Genomic DNA, 24203 nt, shown 5'->3' with positions numbered 1-24203 from the left:
TGGAAATGCTGGGAGGCTGGGCCGAGGGGCATGGGTTTGATTTCATAGGCTGTGGGGAAAAGCGCCATCAGAACCTTGCTTTAGGGAGATGACTCGGGACAGAACGGATTTCTGGGGAACAGGAGAAATGGGCTTGGGGGTTGGTGAAGACCAGCATGCCTGGGAGGAGGGGGCCTGAGGGAGCTGGGGCCTTAATGGGGGGCAATAAGAGCCATTGTCTCGTTGTTTGGCAACTCAGTGGGTGAAGCAATGAAGAAGGTGGCCGAGATGACAGGCTGGGGTCAGGGATGCCCAGAGCAAAGGGGGAAGAGCAGCTTCTGACAAGGAGGGAGATCCCGGTTAATCGTGTCCAGTTTCACAGGCATCCAGGGGGGACTGGCCAGCGGCAGCTCAGCAGGGAGAGGAGGTAGAGATCTGGCAACCCCGGTGGGGCTGGGAGTCAGGGAAGGGAGTGGGGCTGACAGGCAGAGGCAAGGCTCCAACCCCATTAGAAGACTCACTTCTGCCTCGTTTCTTTAAACACAGAGCCACACCAACTGCACTCCAGAGGGTCCCAAAATTCTGAGTCAGGGCTGGTTCTGAGTGATTACTTTAGGATTCGGGAACGCCAGTGTGTGAACCCCAAACAGTCGACCGTCGCCGCTGCGTGCGTTTCTGTGTCACCACATGTCTCTCTGCAGATGGTGTGCATTTGGGGATTGCAGAGTCATCGCACTGTCGTCTTTAAAAAGCCCAATCTGGGGAGGTAAATCTGTTTCCCAAAGCCGGATGTGATTCTCCGTGCCATCGCGCCCTCCGTCCAGGCGGGCGATGGGAGCTGCGTGCGCAGGGCGGCTCCAAGAGCGGTGGGCCCAGCGCCGGGGGAGCCGCCGAGGGCGGGCTGGGCCAGGTGAACGGGGCTGGCAGGGGAGAGAGTGTGGTTACATAACCCAAGGGAGCGAAGGCTGGTGGGCAGATGGAGACAGGAGGCGAGGAATGTGGAGATGGCAGTGAGCGTGGATCCATCCGCTTCCTCGGGGAGGGAGAGGGGCAGTGCACGGAAGGCAGGTGACCGAGAACCAAGGGCCCCTTTACGAGGTGGGGAAGGGACGCTGCCTCACCTCCTGGCCTTTCCTGTGTCTTTCTGTTGTGGCTCTGAGGGCAGCCACTGCATACTAGGTTGCCGGGTGTCCCAGAAAGGAGCATTCCACTGCCTTCTCTGTGGGACTTGGAGACAGAACTCCAGCAGGCCCCAGGCCCATGGGAGCCCCCTGCCATCTCAGAACTTTCCAGGCCTGGGCGAGCCCAGCCTCCTCCCCACTGGTGAGGAGTATAAAGAATGTGTTTACCTGATCTCCTGCACCCACACCCCATTCCTGATTACCCTGGTGGGTGAAGAGTGAAATAAAAATTAGCATGTTTATCCCACTTCGAAATTCGTTTAATGAGAACTCATTTACCCTCTCCCAATTTAAACTCGTAATAATGCCATAACCTTTCAGAGCTGATTATTTCCCGGGGCCTTCCCACATCTTCCTGCTAAAGAGGCTTCCCCTCCACGTGTTCCCGAGCCCTCTGGGAACCTTGACAATCTGGCAGGCAGTCGACAACATCTGGGGGTCCCACCCGGCGACACTGCCCGGTGCTAGGTGCCCTCCTACAGGGGAGGACAGAAGAGAGTCAAGTCCTCTGTCCTGGGTGGTGATTTCAATTTAACTCATTTGCGTGCAAGACGGAGGTTGTTTCCCCCACCGGTGACCCTTCCCTGTGCCTCACAACCCACCTGCATGTCAATCGCCGACTCACCGGCTTCTCCGCTCTCTCTTCCCGTCCCCCAGGGGTCGCTGAACTAAGTCCAAGCTGGTGTGCACGGTGTCTGCGCAGGCGCCCGCCCGGGAGCTGGAGTCACCATGGCGGCAGGAGTGGCAGCCTGGCTGCCTTTTGCGCGGGCGGCGGCCATCGGCTGGATGCCGGTGGCCAACTGCCCCATGCCCCTGGCCCCGGCCGACAAGAACAAGCGGCAGGACGAACTGATCGTGCTCAACGTGAGCGGTCGCAGGTTCCAGACCTGGCGGACCACGCTGGAGCGCTACCCGGACACGCTGCTGGGCAGCACGGAGAAGGAGTTCTTCTTCAACGAGGACACCAAGGAGTACTTCTTTGACCGGGACCCCGAGGTGTTCCGCTGCGTGCTCAACTTCTACCGCACCGGGAAGCTGCACTACCCGCGCTATGAGTGCATCTCGGCCTACGACGACGAGCTGGCCTTCTACGGCATCCTGCCCGAGATCATCGGCGACTGCTGCTACGAGGAGTACAAGGACCGCAAGCGGGAGAACGCCGAGCGGCTCATGGACGACAACGACTCGGAGAACAACCAGGAGTCCATGCCCTCGCTCAGCTTCCGCCAGACCATGTGGCGGGCCTTCGAGAACCCGCACACCAGCACGCTGGCCTTGGTCTTCTACTACGTGACCGGCTTCTTCATCGCCGTCTCGGTCATCACCAACGTGGTGGAGACGGTGCCGTGCGGCACGGTGCCCGGCAGCAAGGAGCTGCCGTGCGGCGAGCGCTACTCCGTGGCCTTCTTTTGCCTGGACACGGCCTGCGTCATGATCTTCACCGTGGAGTACCTGCTGCGGCTCTTCGCCGCGCCCAGCCGCTACCGCTTCATCCGCAGCGTCATGAGCATCATCGACGTGGTGGCCATCATGCCCTACTACATCGGCCTGGTCATGACCAACAACGAGGACGTGTCGGGCGCCTTCGTCACGCTGCGCGTCTTCCGCGTCTTCCGGATCTTCAAGTTCTCGCGCCACTCGCAGGGCCTGCGGATCCTGGGCTACACGCTCAAGAGCTGTGCCTCGGAGCTCGGCTTCCTCCTCTTCTCCCTCACCATGGCCATCATCATCTTCGCCACTGTGATGTTTTACGCCGAGAAGGGCTCCTCGGCCAGCAAGTTCACGAGCATCCCCGCCTCCTTTTGGTACACCATCGTCACCATGACCACGCTGGGGTAAGTGGGCGCTGGTGGCCCGGAGCGGGGCCGGCTGGATGGGGGGGCGTAGCCCCCGATGGTGTCAGGCGTGGGCGGTGGGGGGGGAGTGACTGTCCAACTTGTGTGAGCCAGGGAGGTGGCCTCGTCAGAGGCACGTGACTGATTTGTTTGGAGGCCATGGCTTGCTCCAAATTGAGCTTTCTTTTGGTGTGTTTTATAAAACTTAGAAAGTTAAGTCGCCGTTTCTTTTTTCGGCCATGCATTCTGTGCATGTGCGTGGAGGGCGATCGTTGCATTTTTATTCGCATCTGTGCACGGAAGGGAGAGAAACGGGGCGGCAGCTGGGGAGGAGCAGGGCGGTGTCATTCAGGGCGTGTTGCCAGAACCGCGCAGATTTCCGTTAACAGGAGGCACTGAGAACACGCCTTTGGGACCTTCCCTGCCTTGGTCTGGAGGACATTTGCACTCTATTTTGCCTTTCTTCTCCTTCCTGCTGCCCCGGATGCTCAGGGGTCCAGTAGCCCTGAGCAGACTTTGTGTAAGTGACTCCGAACTTGGGTTTTCTGAAAAGCGGGGCACCCACTGAGTTCCTCCCTCAGTGGAAGGAGGAGCTGTGCTGCTCTCAGCCTGGCACTCTGATTGGATGACCTGGCCCGCTGGGCGATAGGGCGGTGGTCTGAACGGATCACCGCTGGGACACACAAGCAGCAGTACTTAGTGTCAAAGGGAGGGAGACAGATGCACTCAGCAAGGTCACAGGTGACTGTCTCCTATGCAATGGCGGGCCCAGAGGTCCCATCTCCAACCGAGGTCACAGAAAAATAATTATGGGGCTGGGATGGGGAAGTTTTCATCAAGAGAAAGGAGCTCAGGAAGGAGATTACCATTTTCCCCTAACAGGATTAGCACCAAGGAAGGCAGCTTTAGGGAAACGTGTACTTCTTAGAGTTTCTGCTTCAGCCGTTGCAAGTCATTGAAGTTCATGCAAACCCCTTTCGCAATTCACATGCTGGGTCTGTATTTGCTTAGGCCTGGAAGTGTTATTTTATTGCTGATAGAGAATTCATGAAGCTTTTTGTTTGGTCTTTGACAATGCGGTTGGTGGCATCCTGGTGATTCGATTTTTCTGCTGGCTGAAACCCTGTGGCTCTGGTATGCGTTTCTCCATAGTGCTGCGTGTGCTTGCTTGTTGGGAATGACTGAGCAGGTGACGGGACCTTTGAACATGGTTACACCTGGCCCTGGCCCTGGCCAGGTGGTTCAGTCCGTTGAAGCCTCGGCCTGTGCACCAGAAAGGTGATGGGTTTGATTCCTGGTCGGGGCACATACCTAGGTTACGGGGTTGGTCCCCGGTCAGGGTGCATACAGGAGGCAACTGATCAATGTTTCTCTCTCACGTCGCGCTCTCTCTCTCTCTCTCTCTTTTTCAAATCAGTAGAGCATATCCTTGGGTGATGATCAAAAACAAACAAACAAAAGAAATGATTACATCTGTCATTCTGCCACACGGAAGGAAGTAGCGGGGGGAGCAGGGGGTGTCATTGTCCATTTGTGAAGTGAAGGCCACATCGGATGGGGCGCTGCCTTTACCTCTCCTCTGTCTACGGAGGTCATCCTGCCCCTCCTCCCACTGGGACACATACGCTGCTTCCAGTAGCTGCTCCCACCCAGAGTGGACAGGGTCTGGTCACTTGGTCTTGTCCCTCTGGGCTCAGGTAGCAGACGTGGGCTTTGGGGTACAATGGACACCAGGGGTAAGAGAGCTCCAGGAGCTCATGCCGCAGTGTCAAAAGAGGTAGGCGTGCGCGGCCACCTCTTCCAGGCTGACCCTGGCCACCCCTTCACTTTCCTGAGGGGACCTTGCCCCTGGCAGGGACCTGCCCAGCCACGCAGCTGATGTGTCCAGTGCTCTCGACTTCCCCTTGACGGGATTCACAAAACCAGAGCCACGCCCCAGCTGCCACAGGAGAGAGCAGAGCTAAAGTGGGGTTGTCTGGGAGGACAGCCCTGGGGACTCGGGGGCCACCTGCCTGTCACTGCACTGTTGGTACAGCAGCGCACGTGTCTACTGCTCATCGGCGTGTGCTGAGCACGTGGCATGTGTCATCTCTGAGTCTTCACAACAGCCCTGCAGGGTGGAAAAAATTATGTGAAGGTGGAGAAGGTGAGGCTCAAAGAGCCTAAGCAAATTTCTGTGGTCGCAGAGCTGACAAGGGGTAGAGATGCGCTTGGACCTTCGGAGTCATTCCTTTGTTCTTATGGCCTCAGGGTGTCACAGTCCGCCCTGAGGTGACAGGCCACCCTATCCCATCACTAGTCAAAAAAGCATCAGGGCTGTGAGTACCACACATCCGGCCCTGCTCCAGGCCCACTGGGATTTTATAAATGAAGCATTTCCTTCTGACCCGTGGAAATGCCGCCTTCCAATGAATGGCTGCTTTCTTAGGAAAGTCCAGGCTCCTGCTGTTGCTGGGCGGACCATGGACTTCCTTTAGCGTTCACCCTGTAGGTCCAGGCGCAAGTCCATGGTCAGGGATGAACAACATTGGCCTCGCACTTATTTTCTTGAGGGAGAGCAGGAAGACAGTGCAGAGAGCAAGGGCAAGAGGCAGGGAAGGGGGCTTGAGGGCAGGGCATGCTCCCCCTGACTGCGGGCTCACCCCTTCCTTCTCCCAGGCATCGGCATGTGTAGGAGGAGAAACTAGTGGGCAGGGAAGGAAGCCTTAGTGGTGTTTTCCTTAACCTCACAAGTACGGGGAAAGCAGGCTTTTCCTTCCCCTCTACCCTGGCTGGTGTCATCCAGGGCTGGCTGCTTTGACTTTGACCTGACTTGCCGTTTGGGACTGTCACCAGGCTCACTGTTCGGCTATACATAGCAGGTGCTTGGCAAAATGCTTTTGAAGGGACACGTTGGTGTGAATGGGCCACCTTTTCTATGTGCTTGGTCTGAGACTGCTCTCAGTGCCTTCTAGCCTCTCCCTGGGGTGAACCTCAGGCCTGTGCTCTGCCCCAGCCCTGCCCCACCCCCCACCCCGGGAGAGAGGAGAGAGCCTTCGGCTGGTGCCAGGTCCATCCCCTGAGATGCTCTGCGGCGTCGGAGGTCTTACCAACTCGACCCTGGAAACCGTTATCGGCCCTGGCTGGTTTCTGTCCTGCGCACGTTCACTGGCTGGTTGTAGGCCCATGGACCATTCCAAAGAGCCTGTCTTTTTCTTACTCTTTGCACATCTTGTGGCTTCTGTCTCACTGTTTCCAACAGCTCCCAGCAGACACCGAGTTCTTCTGCTGAGAGGCCCTCCCCACCTGATCCTTCCCCAAGCTCCCTTTTCCAGTCAGGAGGGACTGTCTTCAGCCCCTTTGCAGAGTGGGGCTGACCGGCAGGCCGAGGCCCATAAGGCCAGTGACGGACTTGGCTCTTCCTGGCTCTGGTTGCCATCTCTCCCTGCTTCCGCAGGACTCAGGGATGAGTTACTCAGGTGTCCCCCAGGGAGGGGCCTCCTGGAGCCGATTACCCCACTTATTTAACAGTGCACGTTCACAGAACACGAACAGCTTAACCAGGGCTTGAGGGCGGCGCCCCCACAGCCTCCGGAGCTGGCAGGGGGGACCCTGGGCCCGGCCCACGTGTCCTTTCCGCCCCCCGACAGTTCGGCTCCCCAATGCCCCATTAAAGGATTAATTTCTGTTCTCCTAATTGATGCTATAAATAAAACAAATCCTCATTTATCTCCGTTAACAGAGGGAAGGGATAAAGCAGAACTCCCAATATTAAATAAGACCAGCATGTCTTATTTTGGGAATTAGTTTGGGAATGTATTATGTGTCATAGGTTTTTTCGAAGCCGATTTTCCCTCTTAACTTTGTTTGACTTTGCTTGGTATCACAACTGGCCTGGGGCCTGGGCTCCTGGGTAGGTGAGGCTCTGGGGACAGGGCCGGGGAAGAGGGGGGCTCTCTGGAGGAAAGCCTCATCAGTGAACATCCCCCAGGGGCCTCTGAGGGCCAGCTCTGGGCCTAGCTCCAGGCTCAGATGGGAGGAGGTCCCCTTAGATATCCCAGGGACGGGGAACGGGGCTTGGGAAGGGCATGGGGCCACACGGCTCCCGGTGAGACAGCCCCCTGCCTCCTGGTTGGCTTGGTTACGTAATTAAGACTGGCAGCCTCTGCCACCCCGTGCCCTGTGACGAGAGCTTTGACAGTGTCCAAACATCACTTTAACGAAAAGAGAATCAATTTTACTTCTTCCAAGCATGAAGCAGCCTTCGGGTGATTTGCATGTCCCTTGAAAACATAGCCCTGGAAGGGGCTTGCCTGCGGCTTTGGGAGAGGTGGGGGCTGAGCCGGAGATCAGTGCAGGCATAGCACAGGGCGGGTGCTGGGCCAAGCGCCCCCCCCCCCGCCATGCGGGCAGGGTGGGTGCAGACATGAAGCCAGTCTGAGAGCTCCGTGTTAACCCTTCAGTCCCCCCCCCCCGCCATGCGGGCAGGGTGGGTGCAGACATGAAGCCAGTCTGAGAGCTCCGTGTTAACCCTTCAGTCCCTGAATTCCTGACTGCACTCCCAGCCACAGCCTCTGGGTCCCACCAACTCTCATCCCAACTCCCACGTGCCGTGGCCCAGGTACACTGGTCAACAGTGCCCACCTGGACGCTGGTGGGTCCCCACGCAGGGCGTCTGACCCTAGTGCACTCACTGGGCAGGAATGACCCCTAGGTCCTTTCTCGGCCTGACATTTGCCAAGTTCTCTGCAATTCCTAACAGAGGGCACAGATCTGCATCCCAACGAGGAGTCACCCATTCACTCGAAGTTTACTGAGGGCCTGCTGTGCGCTGGGCAGCGTGGTAGGCCTTGAGAATGCACAGGTCAGCCCAGTGTAAGGCGCAGACAAAAGGAATTGAATGCGGTCAGTTCTCTTCCTTTGAACCAAAGCAGGAGGGGGCTGGACGAGCAGTAGACCAAGGGGCAGAAGAGAGGCCGTTACCCACACTCTTCCTGCCACCCCAGGGACGGCCCTCACTCTGCTTCCTGTCTGGCTGACTCCCACCATCCCCAAAACTCAGCCCTCCAGGAGGCCTTCCCCACGCTCCGCAAGCTAGGTACCCCTCCTCTCGGCTCCCATGGAGCCATGGCTGTTTGTCTTGTCACTCTCTCTGTTTATGTCTTTCCTCCCAGAGTGTGGGCTCCTCAAGGGTAGATGTCTGTTGCAAAGACCGTTGTCTGCTCTGTGCCGAGCACAGGGCCTGGTGTGTGGGAGACCTCAGTAGGCATCTGTTCCACCACATAAGTTTGTGCCCCAGCCTGCCCAGCATCAACCTTCCACTGGCTAGCCATCTCCTGGCCATCGTGAGCACCAATGAAAGTGCTAACAGGATGTCTATGGGCAGGCCAGAGATGGGGAGGCCACGCCACCACTCTCTAGTTCTGATGTCAGCCTTAGCCAGGGTTGGGCCCTCCTGCAGGGGAAGCTTCAACCCTTGTTCTTCACTCTTTTTAGGCTAGTTGGCCATGCTTCCCGCTGCAGACTTGGGGGCCAGGCAGCCACAGAAAGGGAAACATAGATAAGCCCTTTCCCATTTCGTTTTTCAACAGACATTTACTGAGGAGCTACTAAGCGCTGGTTATACAGCAGCTAAGAAAATAGATCGAGCCCTGGCTGGTGTAGCTCAGTGGATTGAGCGCGGGCCTGCGAACCAGAGGATCGCGGTTCGATTCCCAGTCAGGGCACATGCCTGGGTTGCAGGCCAGTTCCCTGCAGGTCAACTCCCAGCAGGGGACGCACAAAAGGCAACCATACATTGATGTTTCTCTCCCTCTCTCCTTCCCCTCTAAAGATAAATAATAATTAAATAAAATCTTTAAAAAAAAAAAGAAAATAGATCGTCCCTGATCTTGTGGCGCCCACCTTTTCGTGGTGGACACCAGACAGCACACTGTTAAATAAACACATCCTGTGAGGCAGCAGTCAATGCTACCAAGAGGAATAAAGCATGACCGATGAATGGGAAAGCTGAGTGTGGGAGGGCGTGGAGCAAGGGTGCGTTGCTATTTTATATCGGGTCAAGATGGGCTCTCAGATAAGGTGACATTTGAGCAGAGACCTGAGGAATGTGGGTTACTTGGGCAACGAACAGCGAATGCAAAGGTCACTGGGCTGGAGGGGCCTCGGTGTGCTATTCTTGGCACAGCAAACAGGTTCTCACGGTGGAGCCCCAAGAGCAGGGGGCGGGCAGGTAACAGGAGTAACGGGAGGAAGCAGCTCTTGCACAGCCCTCAAGGTCAATGCAAGGACTTTGCCCTTGGCCTTTTACTAATCTTCTTAGGCTGGGAAGCACTGGGAGGTTTTGAGTCAACCCAACTTATATTTTGAAAGGATCACTCCAGGTCCTGAGTAGTGAATATATTGCAGGAGAGAAGCTACTACTACAGTCATTTAAGCAAGAGATGATGGTGGCTGGGACCGAGGGTGCTAGGTGGCATGGCCATGTGGGGAGTGAGAGCTTCTGCCTGCACTTGAAGGTAGAGGCGGCCGGTGGTACCTGTTGGTCCTGCTCCCCCTAAACCAGCTGGAAGCTTTACCAGCTCCCGTAGCAAGAAACTGGCTGGCAAGACACAGTCCTGCAGACCTTGTCCACTCCCAGGAAACACGTGTCACAAGAAGAGGCCTCAGGGTGCTGCAGGATGGCTCTCAGGCCCAAGGCAGCTGGGACCCAGCATGGACGCACAAGCCCAGGAGCCTGCAGTGGAGTGTGGGCGTCTGAGAGCAGGGCTGGCCGCCAGCAGGGGCATCTGCGCCCTGGCCGAGGTTTCCTTTCGACCCAGGCAGCACCTGCCGAGGCCTGGGCATCATGCTCACCACCCTGGGGGACAGTCTGGGCTCAGAAACTGAAGCAGAGATGCCACTCGTGATGCAGGTGGCGGGGGAACAGAGGGCAGGGGGAGAGCCTCGGGCCGCAGAGGCACCCAGTTGTGCTCCTTCGCTCAGCTGGGATGAGAGCCGTTGGGGTGCTTCCCCCCCAGGGCATCACGTCGGATGAGTCTTCCCACCCGGCCATTCAGACTGTCGCAATTTTTGGAAAGGGATTTCCGGGCCGGTGCCCATTTCACAGCTCTCTTCCGGAATCTTCCAAATCAATCTCAGTCCCCCCCACCCCCACAACGCTCTGTTTGGTTTTGTTTGGATTTCCCTCTTTAAACACAAACATGATTTTTCCTGAGGAGCGGCAATTATTCTGCCTGAAAATAGTGTAAATAGAAGGCAGCCCGGCCCTCCCTCTCCTCAATGTTTGTGTTGCTCTCGCCCAAGAGGGCGCGCCTGTCCCAGCCATGCAAGGCTCAAGGCTGCGAGCCCCTCCTGGGAGGGGAGGGAAGTGGAGCAGAGACTTCCAGCCTGAGTCCTCCCCGCCCGGTCCACAGGCAGGCAGCCCTGGGCGCACCCAACCACTTCCAAGAAGCTGCCTCTATACTCATATGTTAAGTGTTCATCATCTGCTGGTTTTCTTTTGTGGGAAGTGGGAACCCAGGTCCCAGCATCTTTCTTGGAAGGTGGGGACAGCAGTGACCTTAGACCCACACCTAATAGGACCTTTTTTAATCCTCACCTGAGGATGCAATTATTGATTTGAGAGAGAGAGAAACATCGATCAGTTTCCTCCTGCATGTGTCCTGACCGGGGATTGAACCTGTAACTTTTTGGTGTACAGGATGACACTCCAACCACCTGAGCCACCTGGCCAGGGCTCTGATGGGATCCTGTTGGTGACAAGCAGGAAGAGCTTACCACAATGCCTTTGAGCGCCCAAAGTTCTTGGCTAAAAGGCTCAGAGACGGTGGCCTCTGGGTCAAGTCCTGCATGCTTTTCTGAGGCCACGTTCCCCCAGCCCCCACCTTCCTCCTCCCAGCTCCATGCAGATGAGGGGCGGGTGGGAAGGTGGGGGCGAGGAGGGGAGGGTAACTCAGCCTTTGCCGACCACGCCTGGATGGAGGGAGATTGCGTTTTGCTCATGTAATCATATTCCGGGTGTCAAATGAGTGTCATTAAACTGAATCAGAAAAATCGTTTTAATATAAGTGCCACCTCACACACGAGCTAGTTGATGGAGAGATGGATGAGGCCGGGGACGCCTCCTTTGCAAGGTGATGCTGTAAAACCTCATCACCTCCATTACTTCCCACCGAGCCAACGCAGCATAATACCCACGAGCAGAAGAACAGCTTGAATTTAATATACAGAAAGTCCGATCAAACAATAAATGGATGGAACTATATAAAGAAACCATTTTCTGGGAGGCTGGCTTCATTCTCCGGGATTCAGCTCCCTGACACATGAAATGTGCATCAATTTTCCCCAACTAATGCAGCTGCCGCGTCACCACGAGCTGTGTGTTTGCTCCAGAAGGGAGGCGAGGGGAACGCCTCTCCCCCCCCCCCCGCCTTATTGGGCTTTTGATGCCAAATTGCAAATCTCATTTTCTGGGATGTGCGTCCGGTGGTTCCCGGGGGCCCAGTGAGGTACCACCCTGATGCCAAGAAGATGGCTCCATCCCAGAACTCGACTCTGTCTCAGTGGCACTTCGTCGTCATCCTCCTTCAACAAAAGCCAATTCTGGATGCCGTGGGCCACTGGGGGCTGGGCCCTTGCTGCCTGGGCAGCCAAACACTGGGGCTACTCAGGCACCGCCTGGCGCCTGTGGGCTCCGATGGCCCAGTCTCACCCTGAGGTCAGGAAGAGCAGCCGTCTCATAAAGACTGCATCCTCCCCTGAACGGTCCCCACCTCCCCTTCCAGCCCCCTGAGCCGGCTGGCTGTTGACAGACTGTCACCACAAACAACAACTTGAGCGGCCAAACAGAGTTCAAAGGGCCGGTCGGCTCCTTAAAAACTACGCGTGTCTGATTGAGGGGAAATAATAATGTTCCGCTGCTGGTGGATTCTCTCTCCAGCATGGTTTTTCCAGCTGCAGGGATAACTGACAGCTAACCGTCGTTCCGTGCTTATAGCTGCTGAGAAATGTCATTAGTTTGTTTTTACTTCTTCCTGGTCACACATTCTTAAGCAGGAAAAACAACAACAACTAGGAGAATCAAAGTAAACGAAACGATATCAGGACCACGGACAGTACTAATCTCGGTTGATTCAAATCAACCGAGATTAGCCAGCACCTAGTATTTGTTGGGGAGCTAGAAATAAAGGAGACCTCGGTCCTTTCCCCGAGAAGTTCGCAATATAGGGAGGGATTTGAATATGTTTACCCGCACATAGGAGGGAATGGGGCATGTGCCGAAACCACCGGGAAGTGTCGGCGCAGAATGAGTGCTTAGTAAATATTTGCCCGTGGATGAATGATTGGCTCCACAGAAAAGGTGACATTTCAGCTAGACCGACGACGGTGGGTAGGATTTTGATGTGTGGAAATGGGAAATGTAAGTACATTGCGAAAGGGCATGGCGTCTGGGGAGCTTAACGAATATGCTGTTTGCTAGTGTTTAGGGATATGAGGATAATGGCTAGACATAAGTGGGGAGGGAAGGTGTGCTAGAGACAGGGAGGGCTTAAAATACCGGGCTGGGGAATTTATTGGGTAGGCATTAGGGAGCGACTTGAGGTATCTTGGCGATGCACTGATTAAGGAGATCTATTTGCACTCGTCTTCTGGAAGCGGGCTAGAAGACCTCGGGCGCAATGCCATAGGCCAGGAGACTGACCCAGGGAAGAGGTAAAGGACATGGGTCCCAGGACAGTCACGGCGAAAAAGGAGAGAAGGGACTAGAGTGGAAGGACATCCAGGAGAAGGAGGAGCGGAAGTAACGCTGGAAGTATAAGATGGGCTGATTGGAAGTACGGCGTTGGCAGACGGGCGAGGAAGAGCAGCTTGGCAGGAGGTCAGGAGGAAGGAAGAGACAACGAACTTGGCTTTGCACCTGCCACGTTTGCAGTCAATCCTCCTGTCCTTGAGGCGGCTGGCAGGCAGGGGGAAAGGTAGAAAGAAGCTTTGCAGGGCGACAGGGACTGAAGGGGCGGTTTCCCAAATTGTCAGCTGAAACAGGGCAACTAGCTGAGCTTGCCAAGGACAACGTGAAGGGAAGGAAGAGGGGGCCTCGGGGAACACTTCCTGTCCCCCCGCGGGGAATGTTGGTGCCACCTGTGAACAGCTTTGCGGACACTTCCACTCCGCCTCCCTTTCTGGCCTGTGGAAGTTCCTGTCTGCAGCATGTGTCTGTTGTAGCTAAAGCTCCTGCTGGTTTCCTGAGTAAAACGAGGTTTTCTTTCTCGTTTCCTGCAATGAAAATTAAACAAACAGCGCTGACCCAGGCAGGCAAAATGTACTGATGGGCTTTGTTGAAAAAACAATAATAGGAACAGGGTCTTTCCATGGGCACGTGGCTAGGAGACACGGCTGACGTGGTCACAGACTAGCTGTGGTCAGTGCCTGGCCCAGGGTGCTGCTGACCCAGAGTGGCACAGCCTTTCTGGGCACAGCTGTCCTGTGCCTTATAGGTCCAGACCCTGGGGGTGAGCCTTCAGGCACATCAGACACTGCTAGCCCCACTCACCCCCTCCTTCTCCTTAGAGAGAAATGTCGGATGCACTGCCAGCGTCCCTGGGAGCTGCCTCTGGCCTGCCGGCTCTTGGGGGAGTCATCTCAGGCCCTGGAGAAGCAATGGGGACAGCGATGGTGCAACAACTGAGCAAACATGGGTTGAGCTGTCCCTGCGAGCAAGACACAGCCCGTGCAAATTGGCCTGTGTCTCTCTGGAAAGAGAGACAGGGAGTGAGAGCTAAATCCCGGAAGGCGGGCGCTGGCTCCCATTGCACACGTGGGAAGGCCGAGACGTCGAGAGTGTAAGGAACTTGCCCGTGCTCCTGTGCTGTTGCTGTAGCTCCATTACTGAACTCAGACCAAGCCTTTGCAACACCTTTGGAATTCGCTGCTTCGTAAGGAGCCTCAGCCCAGTAACAGAGGTGCCCTGTGCACACAGAGCTATGTTCCTGGGTTCAACAAGGTATGAGGGAGGAGTAAAGGTCAGGAAAGTATGAAGGGAAGGTAGAGGAGGCAGGAATCAGGGAAGACTTCTTGGAGGAGGTGGCCTTTCAGTTGGCCCTTGAAAGAGATCATGCAGACAAGTTAAATGTGAATCTGTTTATTTGATCATTTATTTAACAAATACAGGGGCGTCTCTGTGTGCCAAGCAGCATGAAGGAGGCTGAGGCTGTAGTCGTGAACAGGGCAGACATATTCTCTGGGGCTGGCATTCTAGGAGGAGCAGCAGGCAATAAATAAATGAATATATGAAATGAGAATGAAAGGTTGAAGGAAAAGTTATAAACTAGAGAGAGAGAGAGAAAGCTGGTAAGGGGGAGAGAGGCCATCAGCCTGACCCGGGGGAGAGAGGAGGGGTCGCAGCAGGAGAGGGACAGCCACTCCTGTCTGTCCCCAAGTAAAGCACCGTCCACAGTTGCTTAGGAGTCGGAGAGAGGCCGGCCCCAGGGTGGAAATGATGACTTAATAGCCATGTTCGAACCTCTTCAGGGTTGTTTCCCGGAAGGCGGAGAAGCAGCTGCATGCTGTCCCCCACTGAGGGCTGAGGGAGTAGAAACAGGCTCTGGGTGACAGAGGGGGGCGCTGTCCCCCCCAACAACAATGACGATGACCATTAATGTTGTGGAGCTGTTGTGGTGCTCCAGGTACTGTGCTAATAATAAATTATAATAGATTACTCATGCGCATTACCTCTTGTGCGCCTCTCAGGAGAGCCCTGAGACCCCCCAGGACAGAGAGAGAACTGTTACCTGTGGTCGTAGCTAAGGAACCGAGGCCTGCTCAGGGCCTGCCACTGGTGAGTGGAGAAGCTAGGGTTTGGACTCCCATGGGCCCAGCCAGCGTCGTCCCTTCACCCGTCACTGACCACCCAGTTCTCCACCGGACAGGCGTCTGGGGGGAATCTCCTTCCCCGGCCTCCATCTTGGGCAGAGGCAGGAAGACCCAGCACCCCGGTGTCCTCAGGTTCCAGGGCCGAAGACTCGGGCCTGCTGGCAAAGGTCAGGAGAGCAGAGTAGACACAGGGTGGTGGCGAAGAAAAGACCAGGGCAGCGGGAGACAAGGCCAGCGGGGACCCAGGCTGACCTTGGCCAACAGAGACAAGTGGGGGCCCAGGCCACAGGCAGGAGGTGGTTCAGCCACCGGCGCAGCACATGCTGGGGAAGGAAGGAAAACAAAAAAGGGGATGGGAAATTTTTGTGCAGTAGTAGCGTTTACATAAAATTTTTTTTAAAGGACAGGGAAAGTAGTAAATATGCATAGTATGTAAATACCCCATATAAATATCTCTTACAATAACCGTTTAGCATCTCCTTCCACCTCCCTCTCTGGAGAAAGTCTGATCCCTGGTGGCTTTGTTGCCCGTGTCCTACACCTGCTGACCCGGCCACCCACCCCACAGTGGGCCTTTGGGAATAACTCAGCCTTTCATCTGGCCCCCTCCTGGCCCACCCGAGAGACAGAGCTCAGCCCGGCAGAGCAGAGGCTGGCCCTTGGGTTTTTGGGGAGGATGGAAGCAGGTCTGGTGGGGGAGCCCGTCAGAGTGGGGACAGAGCACCAGCTGAATGCCCTTCCCCATGACCTGCCAGCCTTTAGGTCCAGGAGATGAGGGAGGGGAGGAGACCCTTGGGGAATGTCAGCCCTGGGGGTCGCAGGTGTGGGTCTCTCCTCATGAGTCCCACCCCTCACCTCCCACTCCGCTGGGTCTTGTGCCATTTTAATGTTGAACTCATTTTGCCTTTCCCCCAATTTCTGCTCCTGAGACGCAGAAGGGGAATGTGCCCTATGTCACCCTATATTCCTCTTCCTCCCTCTCTGGCCCGTTTCTTTTATGCCTTCAGAAGCTGCTAGAAGTACCCCCCCACCCCCCCACCCCTGCCTCAAGACTTTTGCACCTGAAGCCCCTCTCCTCTGCCCTCCCTCCCCCTCTAGCAGAAGCGTCTCTCTGGGTTGGCACTGTGTTGATTAATAAAACATATGGCATGCTCAGAGTCTGGGCAGGGCCCACCCCCACCCCGCCCCCACCTCTCACTCCACACACCAAGTCTGACTTTCCTCATGTTCCCATGTAAGGTCAGCTTCTCGGCTGGTGCCGAGCTAGGTGCTTTCTGCCACAGCTCCCTCCCTCCCTCCCTCCCTCCCTCCCTGGGCTGACCCAATCCCTCCGCCCATGCGGTGGGCCCTGGAGGACGATGGGAATACCACTGGATTAGGAGTCAGGAGGTGTGGGTTGTGGGCCACTTTCGGCAGGTGGCAGTCACTTCCTCTTCTGAAGGATGAGGGGTTGGATTTAGTGAGCCCTCTCTTACCTCCTGGCCTGCTTCACACCCTGTAAGCCCTCCCCCTCTCCAAAGGAAAGCCCATCATTAGCCTGGTGGCCTGGGCTACCCTTAGCCTAGAGAACCAGTTCTGGGGGGCAGGGCCCTGGAGACCTCCCCACATCCAGTGCTTTGCCCACAAAGAGGCAGAAGTTAGAGGGTCCTCATTCGAAGTGGCCGTGAGAAGTGCAAGTCTGCAGGGGGGCCTGGGGGGCCCTACCTGGAGCCTGTCCTGAGGGCTCCAGGGTACCTGATGGTGAGTCACAGCGGCAAGATGAAGGTTGGCAGCCCTTGACCACACACTCCTGTGTTTGGAGAGAGCAGGGGATCAGGACTCCAGCTCCCCGGACACCTCGGGACTGGCCAGATGGCATCGGACGTTGGTCCTGTGGCCCTCAGTGGCTGTGTGAGCCGCACGAATCCCAGATTTGGGAAGCGGGTCCCTTGGGAGCTGGACGCCCTTCAACAGCCCCCCCAGCAGATGGCAGCAGGTCCACCTGACACTCGGGGCTGACGGTGGGGCCTGTGGGCTGCGGTGCACTCCACCTTGAAGAGGGTAAATGTCCGTGTCCCCCTTGTGCATCGAACCCATACCATAGTCCTGTAAGCCAGAAGGATGAGGGCTTTGAGAACCCGCAGGTTCCCTTAGGAAACGGCTCTGGAAGGCAAGTATGATTGTGGTCAGGGTGTCACTAGGAGACTCAGGGGCCAGAAGACCCTGGGACATCTGTGCTGGCACAGATGAGGGTGACGCAGGCACAGCCCTGGCAGACAGATCCAAGCCCTTTCGGGGAGTGCAGGCTTGTTGGGTGAACCAGCTCCTCGCCAGCCCTTTGGGATGAACGGCCTAAAGGGACCCTGGAAGCACAGGTGGGTGGGGGCTGGGCCCCGTGAGTCCTCGCCCCATCCCCACCTTTTCTCTTCCCCTGTTACCCTGTTGGTCTGTAAATGGCCCTTCCCTTCTCTACTCCCGTTACTTTATTGCTTGAGTTTCCCGCAGGAATTCAAGGGAACCTGCATATCGCTATTGGCATCTGTGTGGGCGGCTTGGCTTTCATTACCTGGAGTTATTTGAATGAAACCAACCATTAAGTGGTCACAGAGGACTGAGGAGGGGTGAGCGTGTGGGTTTCCCAGGGGCTTCCTTTCTGATGCGCAGAGAAGACAGGTCTGCGGAGGGGCCAGCAGGGTGGGGGCAGTGAGGGCGGGGCTGTCGTGGACGTGGGACAGGTCAGGGAGTCTGGCACAAGGCAACTCTCTGCTTCCCATCACCGCCGTCTGACAACCTGGGCGAACAGCCCCTGTTTGCGTGGGCAGCTCCTCGCAGTCAGGCCCTGTGGCCCTGGTCCTGGCTCCCCACACAGGGCCTGGCTCACAGAAGGGGCCCAGCTGTCAGGTGCTGGCCCACTGCTGCCCCTCTGTGCCTGTGGGTTCAGCTCCCACCCCGTGAGAGAAGTGCCCGCACCTGTGTGGGTCACATGACCTGAGGGAAAAAACTTTAAATCCAGCGGGACTTTGCAGTGAGTCAGGGGCAAGTCTCCGCGTTTCGCAGCCTGAAGTGAGGAAGGATGTGCCCAAATTTGGGGTGGAGTATGTAGCTCTGGGATGACTCCTGTCCAGATGGGGCAGAGCCAAGGCGGACATCAGCTCTGTCAGTCCCGGAGAGAGCACAGAAGAGCCAGGACTCCTCGGGTGTGTGAACCGTGTGAGCAGGCTGGCAGGCAAAGCTGGGAACGGGGTGTTCCAGCACAAAGGGGACGTTGCAGGAGAGAGAGGAGGCACTGTGCTCCTGGTGTGGGATGTCCTCACGTGCGTGTCACAGGTGCGCACATGTGCTTGTGCATGTGTGTGCAGGCCTGCTGCAGGGAGGGGTGGGGGAGGAGGCCATCCTCAGGGCCACCCTGGGCCATGGTGAAGCCTGGGGCACCTAGATCCTTGCTCTCTCTTCGTTTTTGGAAGGCGGGCTTGCAGAGGGGTGACCGCCCCTCCCACACTGGAAGCGGCGCCCCTGGCCAGGCCTGGGGCTCCTGGTTCTAGGAGGAGCCCCTTGTCCCCGGTCCCCAAGACATCACCCTGAAAGCGCCTCTGTGGCTGAAGAATCCAGAGAGTCGGCAGGGATCTTGTCTCTATGAATTGACTACTCATACCAGTGATGTTCAATCTTTTACTTTAAAAAATTATGAAATATATCAAACATAAAGAAAAAAATCTCATCTTTTAAGCAGCGTCTGTCTGTGACACCCCTTCTGCCGCAGACGCTAGTGCCTGTCGGCAGTACGGCAGCATTATTTAATGAAACAGATGTTGTCCGGAAACTTTATTTTAATTGGGGGGGGGCGTGTGTATGCACCAAGGTATGTATATTGTCACTATAAAAAGCCAAGTTAAAAATCTTTTCCTTCATGTTCGTTGCGTAAAATGAAACCTGAACCAGGAAGACGTGACGGTCCTTGGACCTATAGCCCCGTGCGGGGTGGGGCGTGGGGAGGACACGCCCCCAGGGGCGGGGCCCAAGGCTGGGGTGAAGCCACAGTTGCTGGTTCCCTTGGATTTATAGTCCTGTGTGGGGTGGGGCGTGGAGAGGACACGCCCCCAGGGCGGGGCCCAGGGCCCGGGTGAAGGCCCAGTTGCCAGTTCCCTTTCTTCATTGCGAACACAATACCGTGCCGACTGTGTGGGCCTGCTCCTGAGGGGGTGGGAAGCCCCCGGGGTGGTCGCCTGACACAGAAATAAATCAGATGAGCTGCTGCGGCACGTCCTTATGCTCGCGGCGGAGTGTGGAACCACGCTCTGTGGGCGACCGGGAGGAAGGCGAAGGAGATGGCCCTCTCTGTCCAGTGCCCGAGCACCCAGGACCCCTCTCTCTCTGGGAGGCCGTCCCTCCCAGGTGGGGGAGGGGACCAGGGCCTCTTCTTTTTCCAACTTTGTGAGAATAGGCATCGGTTCTGCTCTCCACCCTATACTTGTGTCCACCTCCTTGTAACAAGTGGAACTTCAACAAGAGGAGCTCCGGTTCTGTCTGTCCTTACTCACTCCAGGTTCAGGTCGGTGCTTCCCAGTGCAGTCATCTGGCCATGGCTTCCACCTTGCTCCTGCAGGGCTGGCCAGGCTGCTTGAGGCAGGAGGTTACTGACCAGGGGCTCTGCTGCCCAGACCCTGCCCAGACCCTCGCAGGGGACTGAGATCTGTACATACAGATCCAACTTCCCTGTAATCCAACCTTGCCCACCTGTGTACTGAAACCCACATGTTGGGAAACTCCTGTCCTTGGTTTCACCTCTGCACACCTGGGGCCCAGGTGGGTTTCCCTGGGTGGCGGTCTGCTCTGGCCTGGCACTGGGAGCCAAGCCAGGAAGACAGTCTAGCCCTGGAGTCCACTGTTGTGGTGCAGACGGAGCCCTAGCGCCCCCCTCTCCCTGCGCAGCCTGGATGGCAGCCCAGGCAGCCCTACCACTGCATAATTGCCTGTTTCCCTTTTTCCGCTGCAATGCAATGGAGTTATAACCAGAAGGCAATCTGGAGGTGCTGACGGGTGGGTGGGATTCAGAAGTGGGGTAAGGATGAGTCCTCCACTCCCTTTCTGCAGAGGGCTAATTCCCTCCAAACCCCGAGACCGCCTGGAGGAGGCCGTATGACTATCTCAGAGGAGCCAAGGATTTGCTTAGCTAGAAAACCCTTCCAAAGAGAAAAAGCCCCATGTGTGTATTGGCAGGGGGGCAGCAGCGGGGGAGGCGGTGCAGCTGGTCTGGGCTCCTCTGGGCCCTGACCGCCGTCTGGCCGGAAGGTTCCCCCCACCCCCTGTCACCTTCTTAGCATCTGCCAGGAAGCCTTTCCTGAGGTCTAACCTCTGTCCCTCCTGAGAGGGTGGTTCACTGCCTCCGGTCAGCCGTCCCTGCAGCTGGAGGTCTTTTCAGGGCCCCCGCCCCCACTCCACGGAACAGCTCACTGACCACTGGGGACTTGGCGGGGCTATTTATTCTAATAGAAATGATAGGAAAACCCTCGGGCCACTGCCAAGTGGGTCAGGCACTGCTCTAAGTGGTCTGCACTTACTAATTATCGCGCAGGAGTTATCATTCGCCTGCCCTTACAGATGAGGAAACTGAGGCGCAGAGATGGGAAGTGACTCATCAAAGGCACTCAATGACAAAGTAGCGTTCCAAACCTGGGCGTTCTGGCTCCCCAGCCACCCCATTCACTACCCCAGATCGTCACTGTCATGTCCACAGTGTCCTGCATCAGTTCCTTCGAGAGGCTCGCTGTCACTTAGCTTCTAATGCATAACGAACCACCCCAGAAATCCAGCAGCTTAAGCTATAAACAGTTATTATTTCTCATGCTTCGGCGGGTTGGCAGGGTGGCTCTCTTGGTCTGGCTGGCAGGGCGCTCTCTTAGGTTAGTCTAGATGGAGGGATGATGGATGGACGGTCTAGAATGGTGTCGCGTGTCTGGCGGCTGGCCCCAGGTCAGCTGGATGACATGGCTCTTGTCTGCATTGTGCAGCCCACTAGGCCAGCCCCTCCAAACGGCGACAGTCACAGAGTTCCCAAGAGCTACAAGAGAGGTCAGACCCCAATGCACAAGCCCTTTTCAAGCCTCTGTTTGGGTTACATTTGCTGCATTGCAGTGGAGCTATAACCAGAAGGAGGTGCGGAGGTGCTGACGGGTGTGTGGGATTCAGAAGTGGGACCAGGATGAGCCCTCCACCCCCTTTCTGCAGAGGGCTAATTCCTTCCAAGCCCCGAGGCCGCCTGGAGGACGTTTGCTAATGTCCCAGCAGTCAAAGCAAGTCACTTGGGAAGCCCAGGTTCAAGGCACAGAGGAACAGGTTCTGCCCTGAGTCTGCTTCTCGGATAGGAAGGGCCACGGTGTCCCGTTGCGAGGGGCCTGAACACAGGGAGGGAGAGCTGGTACCAGGCCATCTCTGCCACCTGTCCAGGAGTTCTCACTGTGAACAATGTGGACTCGACTTGATAGTGGGTGAGAGTGGCGAGGTTCGGGCAGGCTGGGGGTCCCTGTGGACCTCAGCTTGGTTGAAAGTCCAAGTTGTCCCCACGGTGCCCACACAACACAGTAGCTTCAGGCCCCTGGCTGTGGGCTGCAGTGGACGGTGGGGCTGTGTGGGCCAGGCTCGGGGAGGGCGGTGAAGGGCACGGGACTTCCCCTCTGGTGGCACGCACCTCCGTCTGTCCCGGGGACAGCCCTGGGCTTGTTTCTTTCCGAGGGCTGTGATTGTTGCCGGCACTCAGGCCCAGCTTGTCCCAGCAGTCCCCACCAGAGAGTATGGATTAGTCTGACAGGGGCTCTGAGTATGGACAGACCTGGTTCCCTTCCCCAACTCCACCACCTTCTCGCAGCACGCCCAAGTGGAAGTCCTCCTGTGAACCTCCGTTGCTTCTTTAGGCAAAGGAGGATGGCTGTGAGGCCTAAACCTGAGGATGTTCAGGGAGTGCCTGGGCCGGTTCCTGGGCCGTGTGCATGCCCAACTCTAGCTGCTGCCAGAGCTCAGAGGGGCCCCTCTGCCCTTGCCCGTGGGCGGGGATGGCCAGATGAACAGAGCTGTCACTGGTAAACACCACTTGGCTCACCCAGGAGTACCAGATGGTGTGCCAGCAGCTCAGGCCAGGGAAGCTCAGGGCAGGAGCTGCGGGAGAACGTGAGTGGGACGGGCTGCCCGAGGGCTTGGCTCTGCGGGGTCCTCCTGACACAGGGCTCTGGCCGAGCCCCGGGTTCTCAACCCCAAGAAAGCTGAGGGGGAGCCCCAGTCCCTGTGGGCAGCACCCACAGTCAGACCAAAGCCCAAGTCACCCTATTTCCTGCACGGTGCTCTTCCCATTGTGCTGTGAGGTCTTCTGATGCGCTCCTCAGGTTCCCCAGACCATCCTCAGTGGCTCCTGCCCTGGTTGCAGTACTTCTTCAGCATAGAGGGGGGAGAGGGAGCACGGTGGGTGCACAGCGGCAGTGGGAAGGGAGCGTGGTGACTGCTGGCAGCTGCCTAGGAGGAGACAGCCGCCCTCCGCAGAGCAGCCTGTGCCCTCTGCACTGTGCAGAGGTCAAGCTTGGCTTTCAGACTCCGAGGAAACAAAAGAGAGAGACATCCCATCCAGCCAGCCTCCTCCCTCCCCTGTCTTGGAGCTGCCTGGAGTGAACGAGGAAACGATTATTTATCAGGGAGTTGGTCAGGAAATTGGACACATTTGACAAAGACCAGGAAACGTCGTGCCAACGGGGTCTGAGGGGGGTGACAAAGCTGCTGGTAGCACAATGGCCTTGCTGGCATCAATGTCTGCTGTTGGAGGGACAGCTGAGGGCGCCTGCTGGGTCTGTGATGGGGGCAGGTGGATGGGACCTCCGTGGCCAGCCAGGCAGGAGTGAAATCGGCTGGAGCGCCCGCCCCGGGGGCAGAGAGACAGCCTGGTCCTCTGTGGCACCTCCCACTTCCCTGGGACAAGCGCAGGGTCCAGGTAGCCTTGTCTGTGCCCCCTACCCCTGCTCCTGGCAAATGCCTCGCTGCTCTGGCAGGGAGGGGCAGGAGGCCAGGTGCGAGCTGGGGGCTTCCCGAGGGGAAAGCAGGTGTTTGGATGGGGTTTCCCCAGTCCCTTGCTCCCCTGCCCCATTGCCAAGGCCCCGGGCTCCCCTCCGGCGCCTCATTAAGAAACAGAAAGATGAGTGCTGTTGGGAAAGTGTTCCAAAACAGTCTGTTCTGTTCTGTCCCCTCTCCCCGGAGATGCACACTCGTCCCTTGTTCCCATTTCGTGGGAGCAGGGGCTGGGAGAGACTGTCTCCCTGGAGCGGAGTCGGTTTTGGTATGTGGCTGCTCAGGTTTCCGTCAAGCGACTCTCCCTGGCTCAGCCTGGGGGGGATCAATGTGGGCCTCCCCACAAATCTGGCCCTAGGATTCCCCAAGGATCTTCCAGCCTCCTGTACCCAGCCCCTCCTGGGCCAGGGGAGGGGCTGCTGCGGCCTACGCTCATGGGAACTCTTTGGCCCTGACCCGTCCCATGGGGAGGCAGGCAGGGGGACCTGCCCTGGCTGGTCACTGGACCTGGGGTGTCCCCACTCTGTGGCCTACCCTGTTTCTCCATTTGGGGGTGACCAAGGGCTGTGTGCTGTGCTCCTCGAGGTTGCTGAGTGGGGCTCTGGCAAGGGCTCTGGGAGCAGCACCCGGAGCCAGAAAAGATCTTGGATTTGGGGGTGTTTTCTCAGGGCCCAGATCTCAAGCCCTAAGTGGCTACGGAGGGTAGGACTCTGGAGGGTGTGTTTGGGGGGTCTGGTGCAAAGGGGAAGTACTAGGACTGGGGAACCCTCTGACAGCGGGGCTCTCACACCCACCCGTTTCTGCACTGGGGCTCCGAGGGAGGGCTCTCTCCGGGTGTTCTGCTTGGTACCGACTATATGCCACTGAGCACCCAGCTGGGACGGTGGTGACACAGAAGGTGCCTCCCTTCGTTGGTCAGAGCCACTGGTCTCCTGGGTTGTCACCCGTCCCAGCAGCAGGCCAGGGGAGAGCACAGGTGTGCCTGCCCCGCTGGCCCCAGCAAGCAGGAGTCAGCCAGTGGAGTTCGAGTCTGTGGCTCGGTTCATGGACACCGGGGAGCTCCTAACCCCTATGACCTTCAGGAAAGAGGAAGGCCCCCACCTGTTGACCTTGGGCAGTGGGTGGGGTGAGCTGCCCAGAGCAAAGAGAGGAAGAGGTCCTGGGGATGGGGATCGGGTTGGAAAGTTAGGAGTCAGGGGGCTGGAAAAGGGAGGGCTGTCCACCTCCGGGGGTTTGAGGCGGAACAACTAAATACGGAGCGGTGACTCCATCCCTGCCTCCTTGTGCGTTTGCTCCTGGAGAGAAACCCTCAGTGCTTTGTGGAGAGTCGGCGGGG

At 57.2% G+C, this 24203-nt stretch overlaps 1 protein-coding gene across 2 annotated transcripts in view; it reads left to right on the top strand.

Moving 5' to 3' along the window:
• KCND3 (potassium voltage-gated channel subfamily D member 3) overlaps positions 1 to 24203 on the top strand; it is a 184662-nt gene that overhangs the window by 5022 nt on the left and 155437 nt on the right. For both annotated transcript variants that reach the window (XM_037038813.1, XM_037038812.1), the window contains exon 2: positions 1818 to 2995. In XM_037038813.1, the coding sequence (XP_036894708.1) occupies positions 1890 to 2995 (1106 nt within the window). In that variant the 5' untranslated portion in view covers positions 1818 to 1889. The remainder of the gene's footprint in view (positions 1 to 1817; positions 2996 to 24203) is intronic.

This window comes from Sturnira hondurensis, unplaced genomic scaffold (genome assembly GCF_014824575.4).
Source record: "Sturnira hondurensis isolate 20B ecotype Veracruz unplaced genomic scaffold, ASM1482457v3 Scaffold0024822, whole genome shotgun sequence".
Taxonomy (NCBI): Eukaryota; Metazoa; Chordata; class Mammalia; order Chiroptera; family Phyllostomidae; genus Sturnira; species Sturnira hondurensis.
The sequence above is the reverse complement of the archived record's forward strand: the minus strand, read 5'-3'. Positions and strand labels throughout refer to the sequence as shown.